General features: G+C 39.4%; 1 protein-coding gene across 3 annotated transcripts in view; it reads left to right on the top strand.

Moving 5' to 3' along the window:
• GNE (glucosamine (UDP-N-acetyl)-2-epimerase/N-acetylmannosamine kinase) overlaps positions 1–21,550 on the top strand; it is a gene marked incomplete at both ends in the record, with an annotated part of 35,175 nt that extends 13,625 nt beyond the window's left edge. The window contains 11 exons of one of the 3 annotated variants that reach the window (XM_079548830.1): positions 1,362–1,570; positions 3,367–3,818; positions 4,990–5,142; positions 5,573–5,785; positions 6,393–6,480; positions 11,895–12,105; positions 15,231–15,360; positions 17,946–18,167; positions 19,070–19,252; positions 19,904–20,020; positions 21,315–21,550. In XM_079548830.1, coding sequence (XP_079404956.1) covers positions 1,362–1,570; positions 3,367–3,818; positions 4,990–5,142; positions 5,573–5,785; positions 6,393–6,480; positions 11,895–12,105; positions 15,231–15,360; positions 17,946–18,167; positions 19,070–19,252; positions 19,904–20,020; positions 21,315–21,550 — 2,214 coding nt within the window. Of the gene's footprint in view, positions 1–1,361; positions 1,571–3,366; positions 3,819–4,989; positions 5,143–5,572; positions 5,786–6,392; positions 6,481–11,894; positions 12,106–15,230; positions 15,361–17,945; positions 18,168–19,069; positions 19,253–19,903; positions 20,021–21,314 lie in introns of those variants that run through there. The other 2 variants (XM_079548831.1, XM_079548832.1) reach the window with 2 other exon arrangements.
• Between the last annotated feature and the right edge of the window lie 269 nt (positions 21,551–21,819).

Here is a 21,819-nt window from a genome sequence, read left to right as displayed (position 1 = left end):
ATTTCACCTAGCTAACTGTACACCTGTCCAAGCCATGAGTAGCCAGTTTCACCAGGAGAATAGCGTGGCGGATGGTGTCAAACACTTTAGAATTATTAGAATTCAAATAGACAACATCCACAGCCTTTCATAAAGCTATGCTGGCTGCATTGATCTCTCAATTGTTCCATGTCTGCTGTTTGACAGTTTTCAAGAGGATCTGCTCCATAACCCTTCCCAGTACCAAGATGAGTACAGGCAGAGCTGTAGCTACCTTAATCCTCTTTCCTGCCTTCCTTTTAGACTGGAGTCACATTCACTGACTTCCAGTCAACTGGGACCTCCCCAGTTAGCCAGGACTGTCAGCAAATTTTTGAGAATGGCTTGGTGAGTGCTTCCACCACCTCCTTCAGTACCCATGGATAAATTCCATCCAGCCCTTTGAATTTATGAATATTAAAAAGATGTAATAGGTTATCTGTTGTTTCCCACTGAACTATAGGTGCTTCATCTTGTTCCCTGTCACCATCTTTCAACTCAGAGGGGTTGTGTATCCTGGGAACAGTTGTCCTTCCAAAAAAAAGCAGGCAAAAAGTCATAGAATCACTCAGATTGGAAAAGACCTTAAAGACCATTGAGTCCAACCACAACCTAACCATACTATCCTAACTCTAACAACCCTCTGCTAAATCATGTCCCTGAGCACCACATCCAAACAGTTTTTAAACATATCCAGGGATGGTGACTCAACCATCTCCCTGGGGAGCCTATTGCAGTGCTTAAGTATGGTTAAGTATCTTAACCATAACTTAATCATTAAGTCATTAAGTATCTTAACATTGTCATCATCTTCCATCACTGCATTTTCCCTCATATCTGATAAAGGATGGAGGTTCTCCCTAATCCCCCTTTTGCAGTTGATGCATTTATAAAAGCATTTTGTATTGTCTTTGACTGTAGTAGCTAAATTGATTTCCAGCTGAGCTTTGGCCATTCCAATTTTCTACCTGCACAAGTTGACCACAGCTTTGTAGTTTTTCTACACTGTTTGCTCCCTTTTTCAGTGTTCCAGAGTTTAAGAGTTACAATTGAACTCTGTAGTATTTAAATATTATTCGTATAGAATATGTGAATTACCTATAGAAGAAAATGTGTTAAAATAGTGAGTTCTAAATAAATGAAAAGAACAACCCTACTCTTTATTTTCTGAAATCTTTTAATGTTAAGTACTGTAAGATATCAGTTGTCTGCTAGCAGTGGGTAAGGCAGTATATGTCTATAGTTATGGGCTACAGTTACATATGCTATTCGTAACGTGTGCCATTTATTTGCTATAACATTGTTACTAATGGTTTCTATTTATTTATTCATTTATTTTTCAGGAGCTATATTTCAAGAATCTTTCAAAACAGAAACAAAAAGAAGACATGGAGAAGAATGGAAACAACCACAAACTTCGTGTTTGTGTTGCTACCTGCAACCGTGCTGATTATTCAAAATTAGCTCCTATTATGTTTGGTATTAAGGCAGAACCACAGTTCTTTGAGCTTGATGTCGTAGTGCTTGGTTCCCACTTGATTGATGACTATGGGTAAGGTGGATTTTTGTATCTCTTCCATTCTCATTCTGTTTCTGATGTGTTGGCAGTACAGTCATTGAATGCTAGGTCACAAAATGCTTGAAATCATGAAAGCACATAACAAAATTTTAAAAATCATTTTTCAGAGATTATATTCTATCTCAATTTTCAGCTTCTACTAAGATTGTTTTTTTTTTTTTTTTTTTTTTTTTTTTTTTTTTTTTTACAAATCAGTCTTGGAATTTTAGAAAGTTTTGTGTAAGTGCTGGAACTGAGGTTTTCAACACAGTTTCTAATAAAGTGAGCAATTCAGTTCATTCGGACTTACCTTAGAATCTGGTTATCGTCAAATGAAAATGTGTTACAATTTTGAATTTTCATGGCAAAAAGATAACTTGCAGTCATTCTAAGTTGAAGCTCTTGTAATTTACATACTTAACTGGATAAAGTTTTTATATAACTGGTATTGCAGGTAAGTACTGTTAGTTCTCACCTCCAGGATTGCAGGGGAAGAAAGCAGCGTAGGATAATCTCTTTCTTACAAAATGAGTGACTAGAGGTAGAGGAAGGAGGGGTATTAGATATCATTTGGCAGGAGAGATTAGGGTCCCCTTCCTAATAATGTGTAAATGAGCAGTCACATTACCTGCCTTGGTAGATGGAATGTCTTGTTTCTGATCCTTTCCTTTTTAAGAACTTCCTATATCCCAGATAAGCATTCTCCTATCTGTTGAGGGAAAGGAGGAAAGCAGAAGGAAGAATGTGTATACTTTTGCTGGGGTTCTTTATGTCTGATCTTGCTCCAGATGCCTTTATCAAACTGGGCTAAGAGAATTAAACTGTTAAGAAAACACTTTGCAAGTCAAAGTAAGGTTTTAGCATAACGGTCTCAGCATTCGAGCACTGTTAAACTATTAGAAATGTCATGCATATCTTCAAGTAAAAGCACTTTTTGGGTTTCCCAACCAGCAATTTTGGCACATAATAAGTTAAGGTGTGATTTTTTGTGAGGTCATGGGTAGTTTTGTTACATCAGACTGCAAAGAGAGCAAATGTAACTGCTGCCCATTCTCAGTACTGCACTCTGTTTCTTGCTTTGCACTGGCCATTGTTTTCATCCAATAATACGGTAATGTGAATTCAATACCTTAAAACTAACCTGATTCAAAAAAAAAAAAAAAAAACAACCCTGTTGTCAGGTTAGCATATGGTCAGGCTGGAAAAATAAGCCAGTCCTGCTTCGCTAGCTGAAGAGGGTTTTTTGTTGTTCCAGTCTGATTTAAATTAATTTATAAGTGTAACCTTTAGATAAGAGCAGTGAATGTAGATAGGTTGAAGACAAAATGGGAAAACTTTTTTTTTTTTTCTCTCTCTTAGGTTTAAGCAGGCAGCAGTCTTCAGTGTTGCATTTTTTTCTGTTGCATTTATACATTCATCCAGCAGGGTCTGTTTATTGGTGAAGAACTGGCATATCTTTTCAGAAAAGAAAATGAGCCATATCAGTTTTCCAGTAGACCCCGCAAAGACATGAATAAAGAGTTTAGTTTCTAGGGGTTCTGGAACATGCTTAGCAAAACTTTTTATTAAAGGTGTACAGAAAACTTGATGGAATTGGAGTAGGAGGAATGATCTTTATATAGACTAAAGTGTTCCCAGATTACTTTCCTTAGTGAGGGAGACTTGATATGCAGGCTTTTGTTCAAACATAGTACAACTATTCTAGTGTTCTGGTGTGCAATTATATTGTCAAGCTGTGTTGCTGTAAATCCAAGTTCTATTTCCTCTAACCCTTTCTCTCTTATCTTCAGTAACACTTATCGCATGATTGAACAAGATGACTTCGATATTCATACAAGATTGCACACTATTGTGAGAGGGGAGGATGAGGCAGCCATGGTGGAATCAGTAGGCCTCGCATTAGTGAAGTTACCAGATGTCCTGAACCGCCTGAAACCTGACATAATGATAGTTCATGGTGACAGATTTGATGCTTTGGCACTAGCCACATCTGCAGCCCTGATGAATATTCGCATTCTTCACATTGAAGGTGGGGAAGTCAGTGGGACCATTGACGACTCTATTAGACATGCTATCACCAAACTTGCCCATTACCACGTGTGCTGCACAAGGAGTGCAGAGCAGCATTTGATAGCCATGTGTGAAGACCACGATCGCATCCTTTTAGCAGGCTGTCCTTCATATGACAAGCTTCTCTCTGCCAAAAATAAGGACTACATGAGTGTTATACGTGTATGGCTAGGTGAGCATCCACTTCTTTATGGTTTTCAAATGACTTTAGACAAACTCACTGAGTTCTTAATCCATGGTCTGTGCTGCCTTGGGGATCTATTGCCCAGTGATTCTAGGAAATGTATGGGAAACAAAGAAGGACAGACTTATTGGTAGTGGGTTTTGTTTTAATTGGGGATTATTATGAAAGTATTTCTTCTAAAGAAAGAACAAACAAAGAGAAGGAATGTATTTGCTACCAGTATCTACCATAGCTTTATTTGTACATTTGGCCTTATTCTGTATTTATTCTGTATGTAAGAAAAGCTGCAAATCAGTCTTAGCAGAAAATTTAGTCCTTTAACAAAGTAAAAAAAAAAAAACAAACAAAACAAACCCCACCACCAAGACCTTCTTAAATTGGTAATTTCTCTGATGCAAACAATTTAAAAATAGACTTTTTCCTATATGAACACTTTTATTATGGTGTAAAGAATGTGTCAAAAGAGAATCAGAGCTATTTAGAACTAATCTAAAAAGAATTGAGCAAATTTACATTCTGAACATTCCTTTGCAGAATTTATTGTAACAGGGCCATATATGTGCTTACCACTTTTGATTTACTTAGAAGTATTTCCTGTAAATGTTGATTTTTTGTGCTTTCTAGTTAAACTTGACAAAGCAGTCTCCTATAATGCACAGTAGTCTGAGTACTTGGAAAATGGAATCTTATTAGATTAGTAGGTGACTGTGTAGCAGATCAGCTGTTTAATAAATACGCAAAAACAAGTGTAGCTTTAGGAATAAAGTCTTTCTTTGCATTATGATGGAGAGCTGGCAGAAAACCCAAGTAATGAGTGATAATGACAATCACAAACCACAAACCTACTCATCTCCTGTTGTGAAGCAGCCCTTCAAGTAGATTCATTTCTTGCTGCCGTCAGTGAAAGTTAAGAGGAGCTTCAAAGCTTTCATGTTATTACAGACTTAGGGAGATGTGAGAACAGCTCTCAGCTCTGGTTTAGACCTGCAAAGATTGAGATCTAGGCCTGAAAGTTAACAGTGTGTTGAGCTTTGGAGAGTAAAAGTTACGAGTCATGCCTAGAGAGGTAAATAATAAGCTGTCACATCACTCCCTCCTCTTACTGTTCTCTGCTACTGAAAAACAAAAAACACTTTTCTTCTTTTTTCCATTTGAACAGGTGAAGATGTTAAACCCAGAGATTATATAGTTGCTCTGCAACATCCTGTAACCACAGATATTAAACATTCCATAAAGATGTTTGAACTGACACTAGATGCGCTCATTTCCTTTAACAAGAGAACGCTTGTTCTATTCCCCAATGTAGACGCAGGTGAGTAAAATGCCTGCGTGACAGAAGGGTGGATAACTAGTTGTGAAACATACATTGGTTCATACAGAGTGCTTTTTCCCAGAATCTCCAGCCAGATGGAAATAGCTGGATGATCTCAGCGTCAGACTTGCATCCACTGCAACTTGTCCTTGTCCAAATTGCTGAAGGACATCACAGCTTTTCAGTGTGGAAGGGAGATGAAGGGAAACTGTATTACATATGGAAGCAACATGCAATGCCTCCTGCACTAACTGAAAAATTATGTTAGATTTGTTGAAATGATTTTGGGGATTAAACTTAAGTTTATGTGCCTGAAAGGGAACAAAAACAGCCCAGAGGTGACAATTCATTAGGCTGCTATTCGCTTCTTTGTGTGTTGAGACTCTCATTGAACTTTTTTCCTTTATTCATGTCCTTTGCTTTTGTGTAGGAAGCAAAGAGATGGTTCGGGTGATGAGGAAAAAGGGCATTGAACATCATCCCAATTTTCGGGCAGTGAAGCATGTCCCATTTGACCAGTTCATTCAGCTAGTTGCCCATGCTGGTTGTATGATTGGTAACAGCAGTTGTGGTGTCAGAGAAGTGGGAGCATTTGGCACACCTGTTATCAACTTGGGGACACGCCAGACAGGAAGAGAAACAGGTAAGTGTTTGCATAACTACTTTAATTTTTTTGTAGTTCTGAAGATTTTTTGTTTCACTTAATAAAGTAAAACAAAGGCTTTACAGAGACCATCCTGCAGTGTCAGTACAACTTAATTTTTAACCTCTTAAAGCTTTGCTGGCTATTCCCATATTTCTGTATCATGTTAGTGATGAGATAATGAGGCATTTATCTGTAGACAAGTTAAATATAGATCTCCATTTGCAGTGCATCCCATTTAGCAGAGAGGTGACTAATTGTTGTCCTTTATAGCTACTTCCATATTCACTTGTATGCATTTTTCACTTTAAAAACAGGAACCCATCACCACATTAGGAATTGTGTATTGTATATATAAACCTGTATTGTGGTATTTCAGTCATGCAGATTGACCACTTGTCTGTGGTTTACACTATACTTACAGAATTCTGTTGAAAACTAGTACTCTACCCTTCATGTTCTGTAAGAGTAACGTTGATTTGGCTGGAGTCTCCTGCTCAGAAGAACTAAAAATGATTACTTCCTTATTCATTTGTAAAGCAGTTCTTATCCTCTAACATCATTTAAGTAGGTGACTCATCCTATTTTGTTAACTTTTACCGTCTAGGTGAAAATGTTCTTCATGTTCGTGATGCTGACACACAGGATAAAATTCTGCATGCGCTACAGCTCCAGTTTGGTAAGCAGTATCCATGGTAAGTATGTTTCACACTGGGGGGGGTGTAGAAGTAGTTCAGGAAAGTATTTAGATGTGGCTTGTCGTATTTGATCACAGACTTTTTAGTGTGCTAATCTGAGGTTACTAATGATGTTTTGATATAATTGGTAGTTTAACATCTAACAGAAAGCAAAGAGGAAAAAATTCATGTACTAGTTTAGACTAGAATTATGAAGACAGCTCATTCCATAGTGGAACACAGAGTATGGGGAGAACATCCTGCCTGTCTACATTTGACATCTGCTTGAAAGATACAGTACTTTGTAGCAGGATTGGCTTCAGGCATAATAAGTGCAGGGCCATGAGTACAAACTCTCAGAGAGGCTGCTGGATGTATTCACTGCTCTTCATACGTACAGTACTGAGCCTCAGTTCTAAAACAACTGAGCTCTTAAAAACTTCAGGATGTTGCATATGTTTCATTAAGGACAAGACTCAAGAGTGTATTGGTTAAAGATCTCAGTATAATAATAAAACTAAACACTGGAGAACTAAATGTCTGATATTATTATGTACAGAGATATTTAAAAATGAAACTTATCTGTAGCAAACTGATGTAAATGGGAGTCTTGAGAGGTCTTCCCAGGAGCCAAGATCTGGGACATCGCTGAGAGGGTACCATAGATTGTCAAGAGCACAGACTACTATCCCCTGTTGCTCTTTCACATGGGCATGAAGGATGCAGTAAAGCAGAACATGGGCAGAATCCAAGAAGACTATAAAACCCCATTGCAATCAACTGGGGAATAAACCAGGCCAACCAGAATAGTGGCAGATGTTTTTTAGCTGTGTTGCATGACAAGAGCCACAATGCCAGCTGCCTCACAGGTGTGTATAGCTACAGGGGATCCTCTTGCTTCCCTCTAGGGATACTTGCATCCTCTGCTCCCTTTTCTTCTCTAAAGTGGCTGTATACCAATGCAGCATGGGGAATAAACAGGAGGAAACAAAGATTTATGTGCAGTCACAGGGCCGTGATTTCACTGCTGTCACAGAGACATGGTGGGACAGCTCATGTGACTGGAATGTTGTCATGGATGAATATGTCCTTTTTAGAAAAGACAGGCCAGAAAGGTGAAATGGTGGAATTGCTCTTTATATGAAAGAAAAACTGGAATGCATTGAGCTCCATGTAGGGATGACTGATGAATGAGTGGAGAGCTTGTGGGTGAGAACTAAGGTAAGAACTAATAGACTAATACGGGTGACACCATTGTTGATATTCACTACAGGCTGCCTGATCAGGAGGAGGAAATTGATGGGGCCCTCTATAGACAACTGAAAGTAGTCTCACAGTCCCAGGTGCTGATTCTAATGGGAGACTTCAAGCACCCTGATAATTGCAGGAAAATCATCACTGCCAGGAACACGCAGTCCAGGAGGTTTCTGCAATGAGATGAAGTTAACTTTTTGTGGCAGATCATGGAGGAGCCAATGAGGAGAGGTGTGCTGCTGGACCCTGTTCTCACAAAGAGGGAAGGGCTTGGTTATGTGATGGTTGGGAGCACCCTGAGATGCAGTGATTGTGAGATACTGAAGTTCAAAACCGTATGTGGAAGAAGAAAGGTACTAAATAGGATTAAAGGATTACCACTCTGAACTTCAGGAGAGCCAGCTTTGACCACTTCAAGAACCTACTTGGAGGTGTCCCAGTAATTAGAGCATTGGGAGGCAAGGAGGTTGGAGAGAGTTGGTTAACATTCAAGCAGCACTTCTTCCAAGCTCAAGTTCAGTGCATCTGTAAGAGAAAGAAGTTCTGCAAAGGTGGCAGAGGATCTACATGAATGAACAGAAAGCTCATGGGAGAACTCAAATGGAAGAAGAAGGTCAGTGCAATGTGGAAAAGAGGTCTCGCTATGAGGGAGAAATATATGAACGTAGCCAGGGAACACAGGGATACAACAAGGCTAAGGCTCACCTTAAATTAGCCTGAAATTAAATCTGGCGAAGTAGGTCAAGGACTACAAGAAGGACTTCTTTTAAGTATTTGAATAGCAAAGGGAAGACCAGGGAAAATGTGGGTTGCTGTTGAGAGAAGTGAGTGCGCTGGTAACAGGGACACTGAGAAGGTGAAGTTACTGAATGCCTCTCTTGCTTTAGTCTTTACTTCTAAGACTGCCCCTCAGGAATCCCAGACACTGGAGATAAGAGAAGGTCTGGGGAATGGAAGACTTCCCTTTGGTCAATGAAGATCTGGTCAGAGATTGTCTTTGCAAACTCGATACACACAAATCCACAAGCCCTGATGGGATGCTCTAATAGGTGCTGAGGGAGCTGGCAGAAGTGATTGCTACACTACTCTCTGTCATCTTTGAAAGGTCATGGGGAATGGGAAAGGTGCCTGAGGACTGGAAGAAAGCCAATGTCACTCATGTCTTCAGAAGGGCAAGGAGGACCCGTAAAACTACAGGCCTGTCAGCCTCACGTATGTCCCTGGGAAGGTGGTAGAGCAGTTTATTCTGGATGGCATCTCCAAGCAAGTGGAAGAAAGGGAGGTTATCAAGCATAGTCAACATGGATTCACTAAGGGCAAATCATACTTGATTAATCTGGTATAGCCTTCTATGCTGTCATGACCATCTAAGTACATGAGGGGAAGGCAGTGGATGTTGTGTACCTTGACTTCAGCGGGGCTTTAGACTCTTTCTCCTACAACATCCTTGTAATGAGGTCAAGTCAAATGTGGGATAGATGAGTGGAGGTCAATGAGGTGTATTGAGAACTCGCTGACAGAAAGAGCTCAGATAGCTCCAATAAGTGGCAGAATCCAGTTGGAGGCCTGTAACTAATGATGTTCCCCAGGGGTGGTTACGGGGCCCAATCTTGCTGAACATCATCAGTGACCTGGATGAAGGGATGGAGTTCACCCTCAGCAAGTTTGCTGGTGATACAAAGCTGAGAGGAGTGGCTGACACACCACCGAATGATTGTGCTACCATTCAACAAGACCTGGAAAGACTGGTAAGCTGAGCAGAGAGGAATCTGATAAGATTCATCAAGAGCAAGTGTAGAGTATTGCACATGGGGAGAAGTAATTGCATGCATCAGTGCAGGTTAGGAGCTGACCTGCTGGAAAGTAGCTGTAAGAAGGACTTAGTGGCTCTGGTGGACAGCAGGTACGGTGAACAGTATGCTCATGTGGCCAAGAAGAATAGTGTATCCCAGGATGTGTTGCAGAGAGCATGGCCAGCAGGTTGAGGAAGGTGATCCTTCTCCACTCTGCCATGGTCAGGCTACATCTGGAGTCTTGTCCAGTTCTGGGCTCCTCAGTTTAAAAAAAAAAAAAAGAAAAAACCAAAAACAAACTTTTGAAGAGAGTCCAGCAGAGGACCACAAAGATAACTAGGGGCCTGGAGCATCCACGTAGTCTTCCTAGTCTTCAGCAAAGCCTTTGACACGGTCCCTCACAGGCTTCTTCTGGGGAAACTGGCTGCCCGTGGTCTGAACAGATATACACTTCTTTGGGTAAGGAACTGGCTACAGGGCCGTGCCAGTGGGTCGTGGTGAATGGAGTGAAGTCCAGCTGGCGACCTGTTTCAAGTGGTGTCCCCCAGGGGTCGGTACTGGGGCCCATCCTGTTTAATATCTTTATTGATGACCTGGATGAGGGGATTGAGTGCACCCTCAGTAAGTGTGCAGATGACACCAAGCTGGGAGGTGGTGTTGATCTGCCTGAGGGTAGGAAGGCCCTTCAGAGAGGGATTTAGACAGGCTGGACTGCTGGGCTGAGGTGAATGGGATGAGGCTCAACAAGGACAAGTGCCAGGTCCTGCACTTTGGCCACAACAACCCCATGCAGCACTACAGGCTTGGGGATGAGTGGCTGGATGAGTGTGAAGAGGAGAAGGACCTGGGGGTGTTGGTTGATGCTCGGCTGAACATGAGCTGACAGTGTGTCCAGGTGGCCAAGAGGGCCAACGGCATCCTGGCCTGCATTAGAAACAGAGTGGCCAGCAGGAGCAGGGAGGTGATCATCCCCCTGTACTCAGCACTGGTGAGGCCGCACCTCGAGTATTGTGTTCAGTTTTGGGCTCCTCACTACAGGAAAGATGTTGAGGTCCTGGAGTGTGTCCAGAGAAGGGCAACGAAACTGGTGAGGGGTCTGGAGCACAAGTCTTATGAGGAGCAGCTGAGGGAGCTGGGATTGTTCAGTCTGGAGAAGAGGAGGCTCAGGGGAGACCTCATTGCACTTTACAACTTCCTGAAGGGAGGTTGTGGTGAAGAGGGTTTTGGCCTCTTCTCCCAGGCAACGAGCAGGACACGAGGTAATGGCTGCAAGTTGTATCAGAGGAGGTTCAGGTTGGACATAAGGAAGAACTGTTTCTCTCAGGGGATGGTCAGGCACTGGAATGGCTGCGCAGAGAGGTGGTGGAGTCGCCGTCCCTGGCAGTGTTCAAGAGGCGTCTGGATGACATGCTGTGTGATATGGTTTAGTGCTTGTGGTGGCAATGGTGATGAGGAGACAGTTGGACTGGATGATTTTATAGGTCGTTTCCAGCCTTATGATTCTATGATCTCCTGCTTAAGGAAAGGCTGAGAGATCTTGGACTCTTCAAGCTGAAGAAAAGAAGATTGAGAGGGGATCTCATCATTGTTTATAAATATCTGAAATGTGGGAGTCAAATGGATGGGGATAGACTCTTTTTGGTAGTGCCCAATGACAGGACAAGAGACAGTGGACAAAAAGTGCAACACAGAAGTTCTATTCAAAGACAAGGAAGAACTTATTTACTATGGGGGTGACAGAGCACTGGAACAGTTTGCCCAAAGAAGTTGTGGAGTCTTCTTCTCCAGAGATATTTGAAACCCATCTGGACGCTTTCTTATGGTACCTACTGTAGGGAACCTGTTTTACCAGGGGGTTGGACTAGATAATCCTCTGAAGTCTCTTCCAACCCCTACGATTCTGTGATTCTGTGAACATACCATTTATCACTATTACTACCATTTATTACTATTACTACTTGTTATATTTGCGATATCTTGTCTGAGTGTGTAGCATGTTCAGAAACTCAGTTCTTAGTATCTGTAATTTTAGATTGTTATTCTGTGGGGCCTTTAATTGAACTCTTATTTGCTTTTTTTTTTTTTTTTTTTTTTTTTTTTTTTTTTTTTAAACTTTCCAGTTTTTTCCATCCCATGTTGCATATTCCTAAACAAAGCTAATGTCAGACTTGCACAATCTGTTGTTGTGTGTGATCTTCAAGCTACTGTACTCTATCTACCACATACCACAATATACTTGAGTAGTCAAAAGTGTAATGTTATCATAATAGTGATACTATAATTTTGTAATGATACAGTATCACAGCCTTCTGTCATTTAAAAAGATTTGGAGATTGCAGTGTTACTTCCATTTAAATTGGTTTTTTTTTTTTTTTCATATTATAGCTCAAAAATATACGGTGATGGTAATGCTGTTCCAAGGATTTTGAAGTTCCTTAAATCTATTGACCTCAAAGAGCCATTGCAAAAGAAATTCTGTTTTCCTCCTGTCAAAGATAATATCTCTCAAGATATAGACCACATTCTAGAGACACAGAGTGCTTTGGCTGTGGACTTAGGTGGAACAAATCTCCGAGTAGCAATTGTCAGTATGAAGGTAAATACTATCCTTCTAGCTATTCTGCAAACTTTTGGGGACTTTGTGGTTCTTTTCCTAGAATGGAGATATGCTTAGGATGCAGAAGACTTGAGGAAAGAAGCAGTATGGTCCTAGTTGCATACCTTCCGCACAAAGTCGTATGATCTTAGAAGTACAGAGCAAGTTTCTGATTTGTTGGCCTGAGTTCACCATGCAGCTTTTCATTTGTCAGCAAAGAGGGAAGGGTTCCATACCCTGTCTCGTTACTTTCCTGTTGACTTACACAGCTATGTAACAGATGCACAGAACCACTTTTAGTAACAGCCAGTATTTATAAAAGCAGTGGACTCAGAGGAGATGGTGGGTGGTCACAGGACACAGAGTTTTGCATCTCTTCTACCTGGAGAGGAAAAGGTAGTAAGTAATCAAAAAATCTTAGTATCTTCCTACACAGCATCATGATAAGTAGCGGCACCAAACCGTACATGGAAAAGCATTCTGTGTAAGACATAACACCACAGAGATGTAAACCACTTGTAGAGAGGCAGGCAAAAAATAAAATACTAATTATGGGCCTGGAAAACAGGGAAAAGTTGAATACACTAGAGTTGTTTAATACAGAGAAAAGTACTGTAGAAAAAAGCTTTCAGATATGTAGAAGCCTTTTCTGCAAGGAGAAAAAATTAGTCCAATATGTGTATGAAGAAATAGCAATAGATTAAAACTACAGAGTGGAAAATTACTCTAAAGGATTTTTTACTATCCAACTTAGCTGTAAATTCAAAAGTTGGAACAGGTTGTTTGGGACAGTATGATGTCTTCATCACAGAAATAGTAGGAACTACTTTTGAAATAGGCTTGAAATTACAGCTTGAAATTAAGAGTGTGCAGGGAGAGTTAATGGTACCCATGCTTAGAACTTCACCTACCCATTTGTCTGCTAACATGGCACAGTAAGAACCTTTTCTTTGCCTGTGCCATAGAACAGATAAGGATGCATTGTGTGCATAGTTTTGCTTCCTACAGACAGCATATCATGGGTGCTTGCCAACTAACTCAACAAGGTGAAGATACGTAGTTGGTGAAAGGTAATGTAAACTAAAGTCCTAAAAAAAAAAGAGAGGCTACCAAAATGGCATCAGTATCAGTCTGGTGTCAGATCACTTGTGAAGGTGTCCTGTAGTGAAACAAGTAAACACACCCATGATCATCAGCTGATTTCCCAGAATCAGAATTTCAGAATTAGAGAATATCTACTTGAACTTGGAAGCTTCAAGGTAGGGGCAGTATTGATGTAACTATTATTTAGCTATGGTGTTAAAATTCTTGCAACAATTATTATCAAGGTGATAATGAGAAGGCAGTTAAGAATTTAAACTCATTTAAACATCAGCTTTTCTGCTTTAGAAAACAAAGTAATAATGAAAAATAAAAATTCTGAATTCTGCAGCACTTTAAGGATTTGATTAAAGTTTGTGATGAAGTTTTTGGCTTTTATTCTCTGTAGTGTTGGAGAACTACTCCTTCTGTTGCACTGTGTACTTTCAGATATCTAAATCAGTTAGACATAGTTAGAAAAGAGGACAAAACATTGTCCCTGAAGAAATGGGAAGAACTGTTTAAATAGACCTGTTATTGTTCAGAATGTTTGTATTCACTTGAAAATATGTGTGTGGCAGCTGAGGTCTGGAAGAAAACACTTTCAATTATAATTTTTTTTATCAGTCAAACTAATGCCACGATTTCTGCCAACACAAAGATGAAGGTAACTAAATTGGAAAAAATGCTGTCTGTTCTGCATTGTGTAGTTTGAGGTGGCATTTATGAAAGTTAAAATGTTAGCACATCAGAGCAAAAGATCAACGCTTCATAATAAAATTTACACCACAGTTTTAAGCATTTAACAGCAAGTGGCAGAGATGAAGGTGAGGTTTCCAGGAAGAAAATAGTAGTTTTCAAGAAGTCAGGAAGTTCTCCTTTTGAAAGATGCTGTCTTAGGAGGTTTGCTGTGGCTTTGTCTTACAAATAACTTCCTCTGTTTTGCCTTCCCCTCCAAACCAGAAGAGGAAACTAAACATAAGATTTAAAATAACAACAGAAAGCACCATTGCTGGTGCTGATGGAGTGAAATGTAATGCTCAAAAATATCAAAGTTCTGGCATTTTCTTAGTTACTCTGGCAAGAACATGTGAGATGTGTGGCATATAGACTGACTGACTTTGTTATTCCTTTTTCCTTAGTTGTGCTAAGGAAAAAATACACTGCTGCTCACTTGTGCATATTTTTGTAGAGTACTCATTATATAATACAAAGAACAGCTTTGCTAAAGAAAATAGCATCTTCTGCATATTCATAGCCTTGTCCTGCAATATAATCATTACATTAAGGTTAGTTCTTTTGTACCACAGATTCAGATGTGCGTAATTAATTTTTTTACTACCAATACATGACTCACAGGCTTTAAAAATAATCCCTTCCTCCTGCATCCTCCCTCCCACATACATCAGATGTCACAGTAGATGTACTCCAGAAATATTTCCAGTGACTCAGAGTCATAACCACTTAGAAGAAAGGTTATTTCTGAAAGGATAGTAAGTTGTACGTTTAAAATTTGAAGCACTTCTCTCTGGCTGGTATAGCAACAAGATGCTAGCTACTGCTAGCAACACCATTCAAATTTCCATGCAGTCAGATTAGAAGCATCTCATTCTTAAGTGCAGTGGATATTTTTTTTTTTTTTTAGCAGTTATTATTAATTTTCTTAATACTTAAGAATTGAGCTGAAGAGTACTGCTGTGTCACAGTTTATTCCTAACAACAGTTCCAGCACATTTCCTTATCCAATTCACATGTTCCATCTGTATTTTATTTCAGCTAGGGAAAATTGAAGCAGAATGTAAGGCCTAAGATACAGAATTTAAAGCCTTCCTCTTCCAAGTTTGTCCCCTAGAGTCCTCAGGAATCAGAGGACAATCTGTTCTGTAGCACCAAAGTCTAAGATGTATTAAATATATATACATATATATATATATATGTATATACATATATCTTTCACTTTTTAAGTTGACCTGTATTGAAATTAAAGAGAAATTTCATTAGAAAGTAAATTTCTGTGGAGAACACTTATGGTTTTTATTTTCTAGGGTGAAATAGTTAAGAAGTATACCCAGCTCAACCCTAAAACTTACGAAGACAGACTAGATCTAATTCTAAAGATGTGTGTAGAAGCTGCATCGGAGGCAGTAAATCTGAACTGCAGAATTTTGGGAGTAGGTAAGTTAGTGAATACTTTTTTGTCTTTTCATCTGAGAATTCAACATGTAACGAAATGTTACTGACTAATGTAAAGCACTTCTTTCAAACTGATCCTGTGTATTTTGAACTCTTACGCTTCATTCCTACCACATCTGAAAAAATTAACTTTTTATGAAAACAGGAAGCTGACTATAAATACTGAAATTTCTCTAGCCTGTAACAGCCAGGAAGGTAATCTGAGTTTTAACAGTGCCCAAGTCATAATCTCTAGCACAGTTAAGCTTACAGTAAAGGCTCCCATGTTACTGAAAAAAATGGCTGTTTGTACTTATTATATGGTTTCTATACTTCTGAATTTGAATGGCACATTCTAAAAGTTCTCTGAATTAAACATATATGAAGTCCATGGTACACAGAAGTGGATTGTGAAATTCCCTGCAGAATCTTTGTATTGAAACAGGTCTTGAAACAACCTCAGCTGAGTTCAGTTTGCTTTGTTACCTGTAAGCCTTTCTTTATGGCCAGGGTTGGTTGTGCTGTAGAAGTCTCAGTCGCACTGAGGCAGAACAAAAAGGCTACAATCTTATATCAGTTTTGCAGCTAACAGAAACAAAGGCAACATTCTTAATTCATTTCCATTTTGCTTACACTGTAGTAGAGTCATAGAATGGTTTAATTTGTAGGAGACCCTTAAAGACCATCCAGTTCCAATGCCCCTGCCATAGGCAGGGATATTGCACACTAGTTTGGGTTGCCCAAAGTACCGTACCCAACCTGGCCTTGAACATTCCCAGGGATGGGGCATCCACTGCTTCTTTCAGGAACCTGTTCCAGTGTCTCACCACCCTCATCATGGAATTTTTCTTCCTTACATTCAATTTAAGTCTCCTGTTGTTCAGTTTTAAACCATTGTCCTTTTTCCAGTCAGTGTATGATCTGGTAGAAAGTCTTGCAGTCTTTATTATAAGTTACCTATGTACATTGAAAGTCTTCTCTTCTCCAAGTGTTTTCTCCAAATTTTTCTCTTCTCCAAACATTTCTTTTCTCAAACCACAACTCTCTCAGCCTGCCTTCATGGGAGATGTTCTTCAGCTCTCTGTGATCATTTTTGTGGCCCTCCTCTGGATGCAGTATAACAGGTGCATGTTTTTCTTGTGCTGGGGACTGAGAACTGGAGACATTACTCTGTGAGAGGTCTCATGGGAGCAAAGCAGAGGGGGATAGTAATGTCCTTCAATGTGCTGGCCATACTTTTTTATGCAGGCAGGATACAGTTGTGTCTTCCGTCCATTAGCACCCTCAAATCCTTCTCTACAGGGCTGATTTGATCTATTCATCCCCCAGCCTGTACTGACCTTGGGGATTACCCCAGCTCAGATGCAGAACTTTACACTTGGCCTTGTTTAACAGACCCACTCCTCAAGCCAGATAACATCCCTTCAGTCTAGCATATCAAAGTTATTCTGAACTTTGAAAGTTTATTATTTTTGAAACAGCGTTAAGCACAGAGTCAGTAAGAAGTCTCAGTTTTGCACTTTGCATCTTTCAGACTACCTGTTGCATAGTACCCATGACTTAACCACCCAGACTAGTTTACTGTGCCCAGATGCTCAGTCTTGAAAGCCTCACACTTCTTGTAGAAGTGGTCGCAAATTCTGCATTAATAGGTATCCCAAATGTCTAAGAACTTTTTATCATCACCTAGGTGAATTAGGATAATGGTGTTACAAGAACCAATATACAGTGTTATTATGTGAAGAAAAAGCTTTCCTTTTATTTGTTTAATTGTGTCAGAATTACATTCCTATTTCCTTGGGAGCCCGCTTTCTTTGACTTTCAGTGACTGACTGTTACTGTTTGGTTGCTCTTGAAGGAAAAATTTTGCTACAGAATAAGATACATTTCTTACCTGGTTATTTTGTTTTTGCTGACTGATACTTGCCTCATTCAGTGTGGCAGTTTGAATCAGGCTGTTACTTGAAATTAAGATTTCTTTTGTAATTTCTATGGGAATAACTAATTTGCTAAATTATCATTATTTCCTTAAGGCTAAAAATCATAAACTCAAGTGATCTCTTCTGTCCTACAAATACTTAGAAGGACTAGACTTGATCCTAGAGCCACTGTCAGTACTACTGATTAGTTATCATAGGTAATGGTAAAAGTAAAGGCATGTTTTAACAAGTTCTTGCTGAGTTAGCATGGAAAGCTTTTTTTTTTTTGGTAAGGATTTTCTGGGTATCTTTAGATAAACTACAGAATTACATAGTGTCTGCTCTAGAATGATGACTAAAATATCCAAACTGTGGTGTCTAGACCCAGATATCTCTATTATAGAGTGGCTTCTCAGAGGTCCTGAAAGAGTCCATCAGCTTTCGAATCCTCTCCAGCTAGAGAAAACTGGTTAATGGTAACAATTCTCTTTACATGTCAGTAGTAGCAATAACACTGGCAATAATACATGGAATTTTTTACCTTACCACTTTGCTTCAACACTAATAGGAGAAATAATACTTCTCAATGCACAGAGAAAAACTAATTTTTACTTAAGGTTCTAAAGAGACTTAGTTCTGCTTTTTCTCTCCTGTACTTCTGGGACTTAGGTATTTCCACAGGTGGACGGGTAAACCCTCGAGAAGGAATTGTGCTTCACTCCACAAAACTCATTCAGGAGTGGAGCTCTGTAGATCTCAGAACCCCAATATCTGATGCTCTGCACTTGCCAGTCTGGGTGGACAACGATGGAAACTGTGCTGCTCTAGCAGAAAGGAAATTTGGTCATGGAAAAGGAATAGAAAATTTTGTAACACTCATCACTGGTACAGGTGAGTATGTTATAGTTCAATGAAAAGTGAAGTTGAAACACCAGAATACTCAGAGGCTCATCTGGTTTTAAAAGCATAAACACCTGATAAGCACCTGTAAAGCTCTGATATATTAACTTCTTAAACCACAAATCCTTGTGCCACTATATCTGTTTGTACTTTTATTCAGGTGAATGATATGATACCCTTTGCATGGTACATCTTTCTTGATAAATGTAAATTCTGCTGTTGCTGACAAGACATTTTCTTGAAATAAGCAAAATTTGATCAATTTTAGCTGGAGTAATTTTAGTTTGTTCAGCTCTATATCTTAATTACTTCTCTTCTGTCTGCAGAAATACAAGATCAGAGTATATATGTAGAATAGCTAGATAAGAAAACTGAGTAAGACAGATAGTATCTCAAGTGCAGATGTAGACTTTTCTTCCTAAGCATACAGTCCTTTTGACCATTTACCACAACATTTACAGTATTCTTTATGACTAGTTATTCTAAACAGCTGTTGAAATACAGTATTAAAACCTCTGAAAATAAAAAAATTTAAGGCCACTTCTGGTGTCATCTTTGAGGAAAAAGGCATGATCCACAAGCTTAAAAGATCTGTTACAGTAGTCCCGTGTCATCCACAGATTTTAAATAAGCTTGGAAAAAATAGCAAGCAATATATACTGGTTTTGTTACATAAGAACAGGAGGTAATACAAGCTTACTTAGTATGTATGCTGAATAGGAGAAATTTGTTGAATAACAGTCATTTGTGGGCTCCCGTACAGAAGACCATGGATGCACATACTTTTTCCAATCTGTATTAGAATAAGCCAATTTCAATGTCTTACTGAACTGGGGTGTTTGAAGACTGCATTTTACTTTTTTTTACTATTGGCTGGTTTTGTATCTTTGCAGGAATTGGAGGTGGAATCATACATCAACATGAATTGATCCATGGCAGTTCTTTCTGTGCTGCTGAGCTTGGGCATATTGTAGTATCTTTAGATGGACCAGAGTGCCTGTGTGGTAGCCAAGGATGTATAGAAGCGTATGCCTCTGGAATAGCATTACAGAGAGAAGCTAAGAAACTGCATGACGGTATCTATGGTTTTACTTTTAAAACATTTAAATGATTCCTAAATTGCAGTATAGTTAAAAAAAATTCAAAGGAGACATTGAAAAAAAGACCTGCCACCAGGAGGAGACAATAGCAGGTATACAGGCAACTGGCTAGAAGGTCTTGTGTATAGGCAGTGGAGGAGCTGCAACAGCCTGTATTAGTACCAAACAATTCTTTTTCAGATATGGTAGTATGCAGTCATGCCATATTTAGAACCTCTGGCTTCAAAATTGCAATAAACATGTAGCAGAGTTCAGTTTCTCCTTTTTAATGATGTGGTAAGTTTTGCAACTTGACAGGCATTCTGTGAGCAGTTGAGTTTCACAGGCATCATCTTTCAGCAACAGCTTCTCATTCTGTTGACTGAGTTTGATAACATTTATATTTGATTTTATGAAGGTTTTGGTGCAGGCAATCATATTAGTGAATTACTTCATTTGAATTTGATGCTCTCCTTCTACAAGCAGTTCTCTGAACTGTGATCACTAAATTCAGAGCAGAGCCGATAGCTCAAATTTCAGACTTCAGAATGTAAGTAGAGACATAGGAAACTTAACTGCTGTTTATTCCATTTAAGTTAACACATCACCGTTTTTATCTCTTGGCTTTCTCTCCTCCCCTCCAAACAGAGGATCTGCTTTTAGTAGAAGGAATGTCAATGAAGAATGAAGAGGTTGTTAGTGCTGCACATCTCATTCAAGCAGCTAAACTTGGAAACACAAAGGCAGAAAGCATTCTCAGAACAGGTAAGAAGATAGCCAAAGATGGAAAAACCCTCCCATGATTAGATTTTTGGGGATACAGATATGGTAATGCACTCTAACACTACAAACACAACTCCAATGTACATTTGAGGACCTCTATCTGTATAATTTCTACCTGTAATGAAATGTTAAACACAAGTGTTGGAGGAAGTGTGAGCAGAAGGTATATTGAAGATTTTCTGTTCTAATAAATAAGATTAAAAGTTCCTGAAAAGATCAGTTTGGTCTTAAATGAAAAAAAGAAATGAGGTCTCAAGGTCTTCATATTGAAGAATTTGGGAAAAGACATCTTATTGTATGCAAGTGAATGTCTAGTCTGAGCAAGTAGAGGCAATTTGCCTATTATTTTACATGGGATAATTTACTATTTTACTAGCTTGAAACATATAGTCATAGAATCATGATCAAGGTTGGTAAAGATCTCTAAGATCATCCAGTCCAACCATCCACCTATCACCAATATTTCCCACAAAACCAAGTCCCTCAGTACCACATCTAAGCATTTCTTGAACACCTCCAGGGACAGTGATTTCACCACCTCCTTGGGCAGCCCATTCCAGCTCCTGACTGCTCTCTTGGAGAAGTATTTCCTAACATCCAACCTGAATCTTGCCTGGAAGAACTTGAGGCCATTCCCTCTCATCCTATTACTAGTTACATGGGAGAAGAGGCTGACCCCCACGTCACCACAACCTTCCTTCAGGCAGTTGTAGAGAGCAATAAGGTCAATCCTGAGCCTCCTCATCTCTAGACTGAACAATCCCAGCTCCCTCAGCCACTTTCCATAAGACCTGTATTCCAGACCCCTCACAGCTTTGTTACCCTTCTCTGGACGTGCTCCAGGGCCTCAGTGTCTTTCTTGCAGTGAGGAGCCCAAAACTGAACACAGTACTTGAGCCATGGCCTCACCAGGACTGAGTACAGAGTGCCGATCACTTACTGGCTGCACTATTTCTGATAGAAGCCAGGATGCCATTGGCCTTTCTTCATACATACATGGTAGCACTGAGAAGTTAGAATAATGCTTTGCTGTTTTCTTCTAGAGTACAAGTCTGGTAATACACAGCTTGATCTTTCACATCCATATTATTGAATAATGCACTACTGCACTTCTTTTTTTCCTTTTAAAGGAAAGATTAATACAGTCTGATAACATAAGTTCAAAACTTGTAACACTCTTCTGAATACTGAGTGATTTGCTGCTATCAGATCTATTTCAAAAAATTGTGTTTGCACTGCTTTGAGTATTCCATGTAATTTCATTTATTTTTTTCAGCTGGTACAGCATTAGGACTTGGAGTTGTGAACATTCTGCACACCATGAACCCCTCCCTTGTGATCCTTTCTGGAGTTCTAGCCAGCCACTATATTAATGCTGTCAAAGATGTGATACATCGACAGGCTCTGTCATCTGTTAAAACTGTGGATGTGGTGGTCTCAAATCTAGCAGACCCTGCTCTTCTTGGAGCTGCTAGCCTGGTACTGGATTATACTACCCGTAGAATATACTAGGTGCCTGGAAGAATTACAGATATGAACTATTCATATTCCTTATGGGTGGAGGGAATACTTTGCCCAAAATCTTTTTGACTAGAGCAGCTACAGAATCAGAGTAATGATGTTCTAAATAGTTAGTGACTACTTCAACATTTCCTAATTGAGGTATTAGCTTTTTGTAGTTTTTCTAAATTTCATCAAAATTCGTAGGAACTATTGTGCAATTCTGTTGATTTTAATCACCTCAAAGCCCAGATGTTGCTTTAAGTGTAGCTGAATTATTT

This window comes from Tetrao urogallus (genome assembly GCF_951394365.1).
Source record: "Tetrao urogallus genome assembly, chromosome: Z".
Taxonomy (NCBI): Eukaryota; Metazoa; Chordata; class Aves; order Galliformes; family Phasianidae; genus Tetrao; species Tetrao urogallus.
Note: the sequence above shows the minus strand (reverse complement) of the source record. Positions and strands in the feature narration are given on the sequence as shown.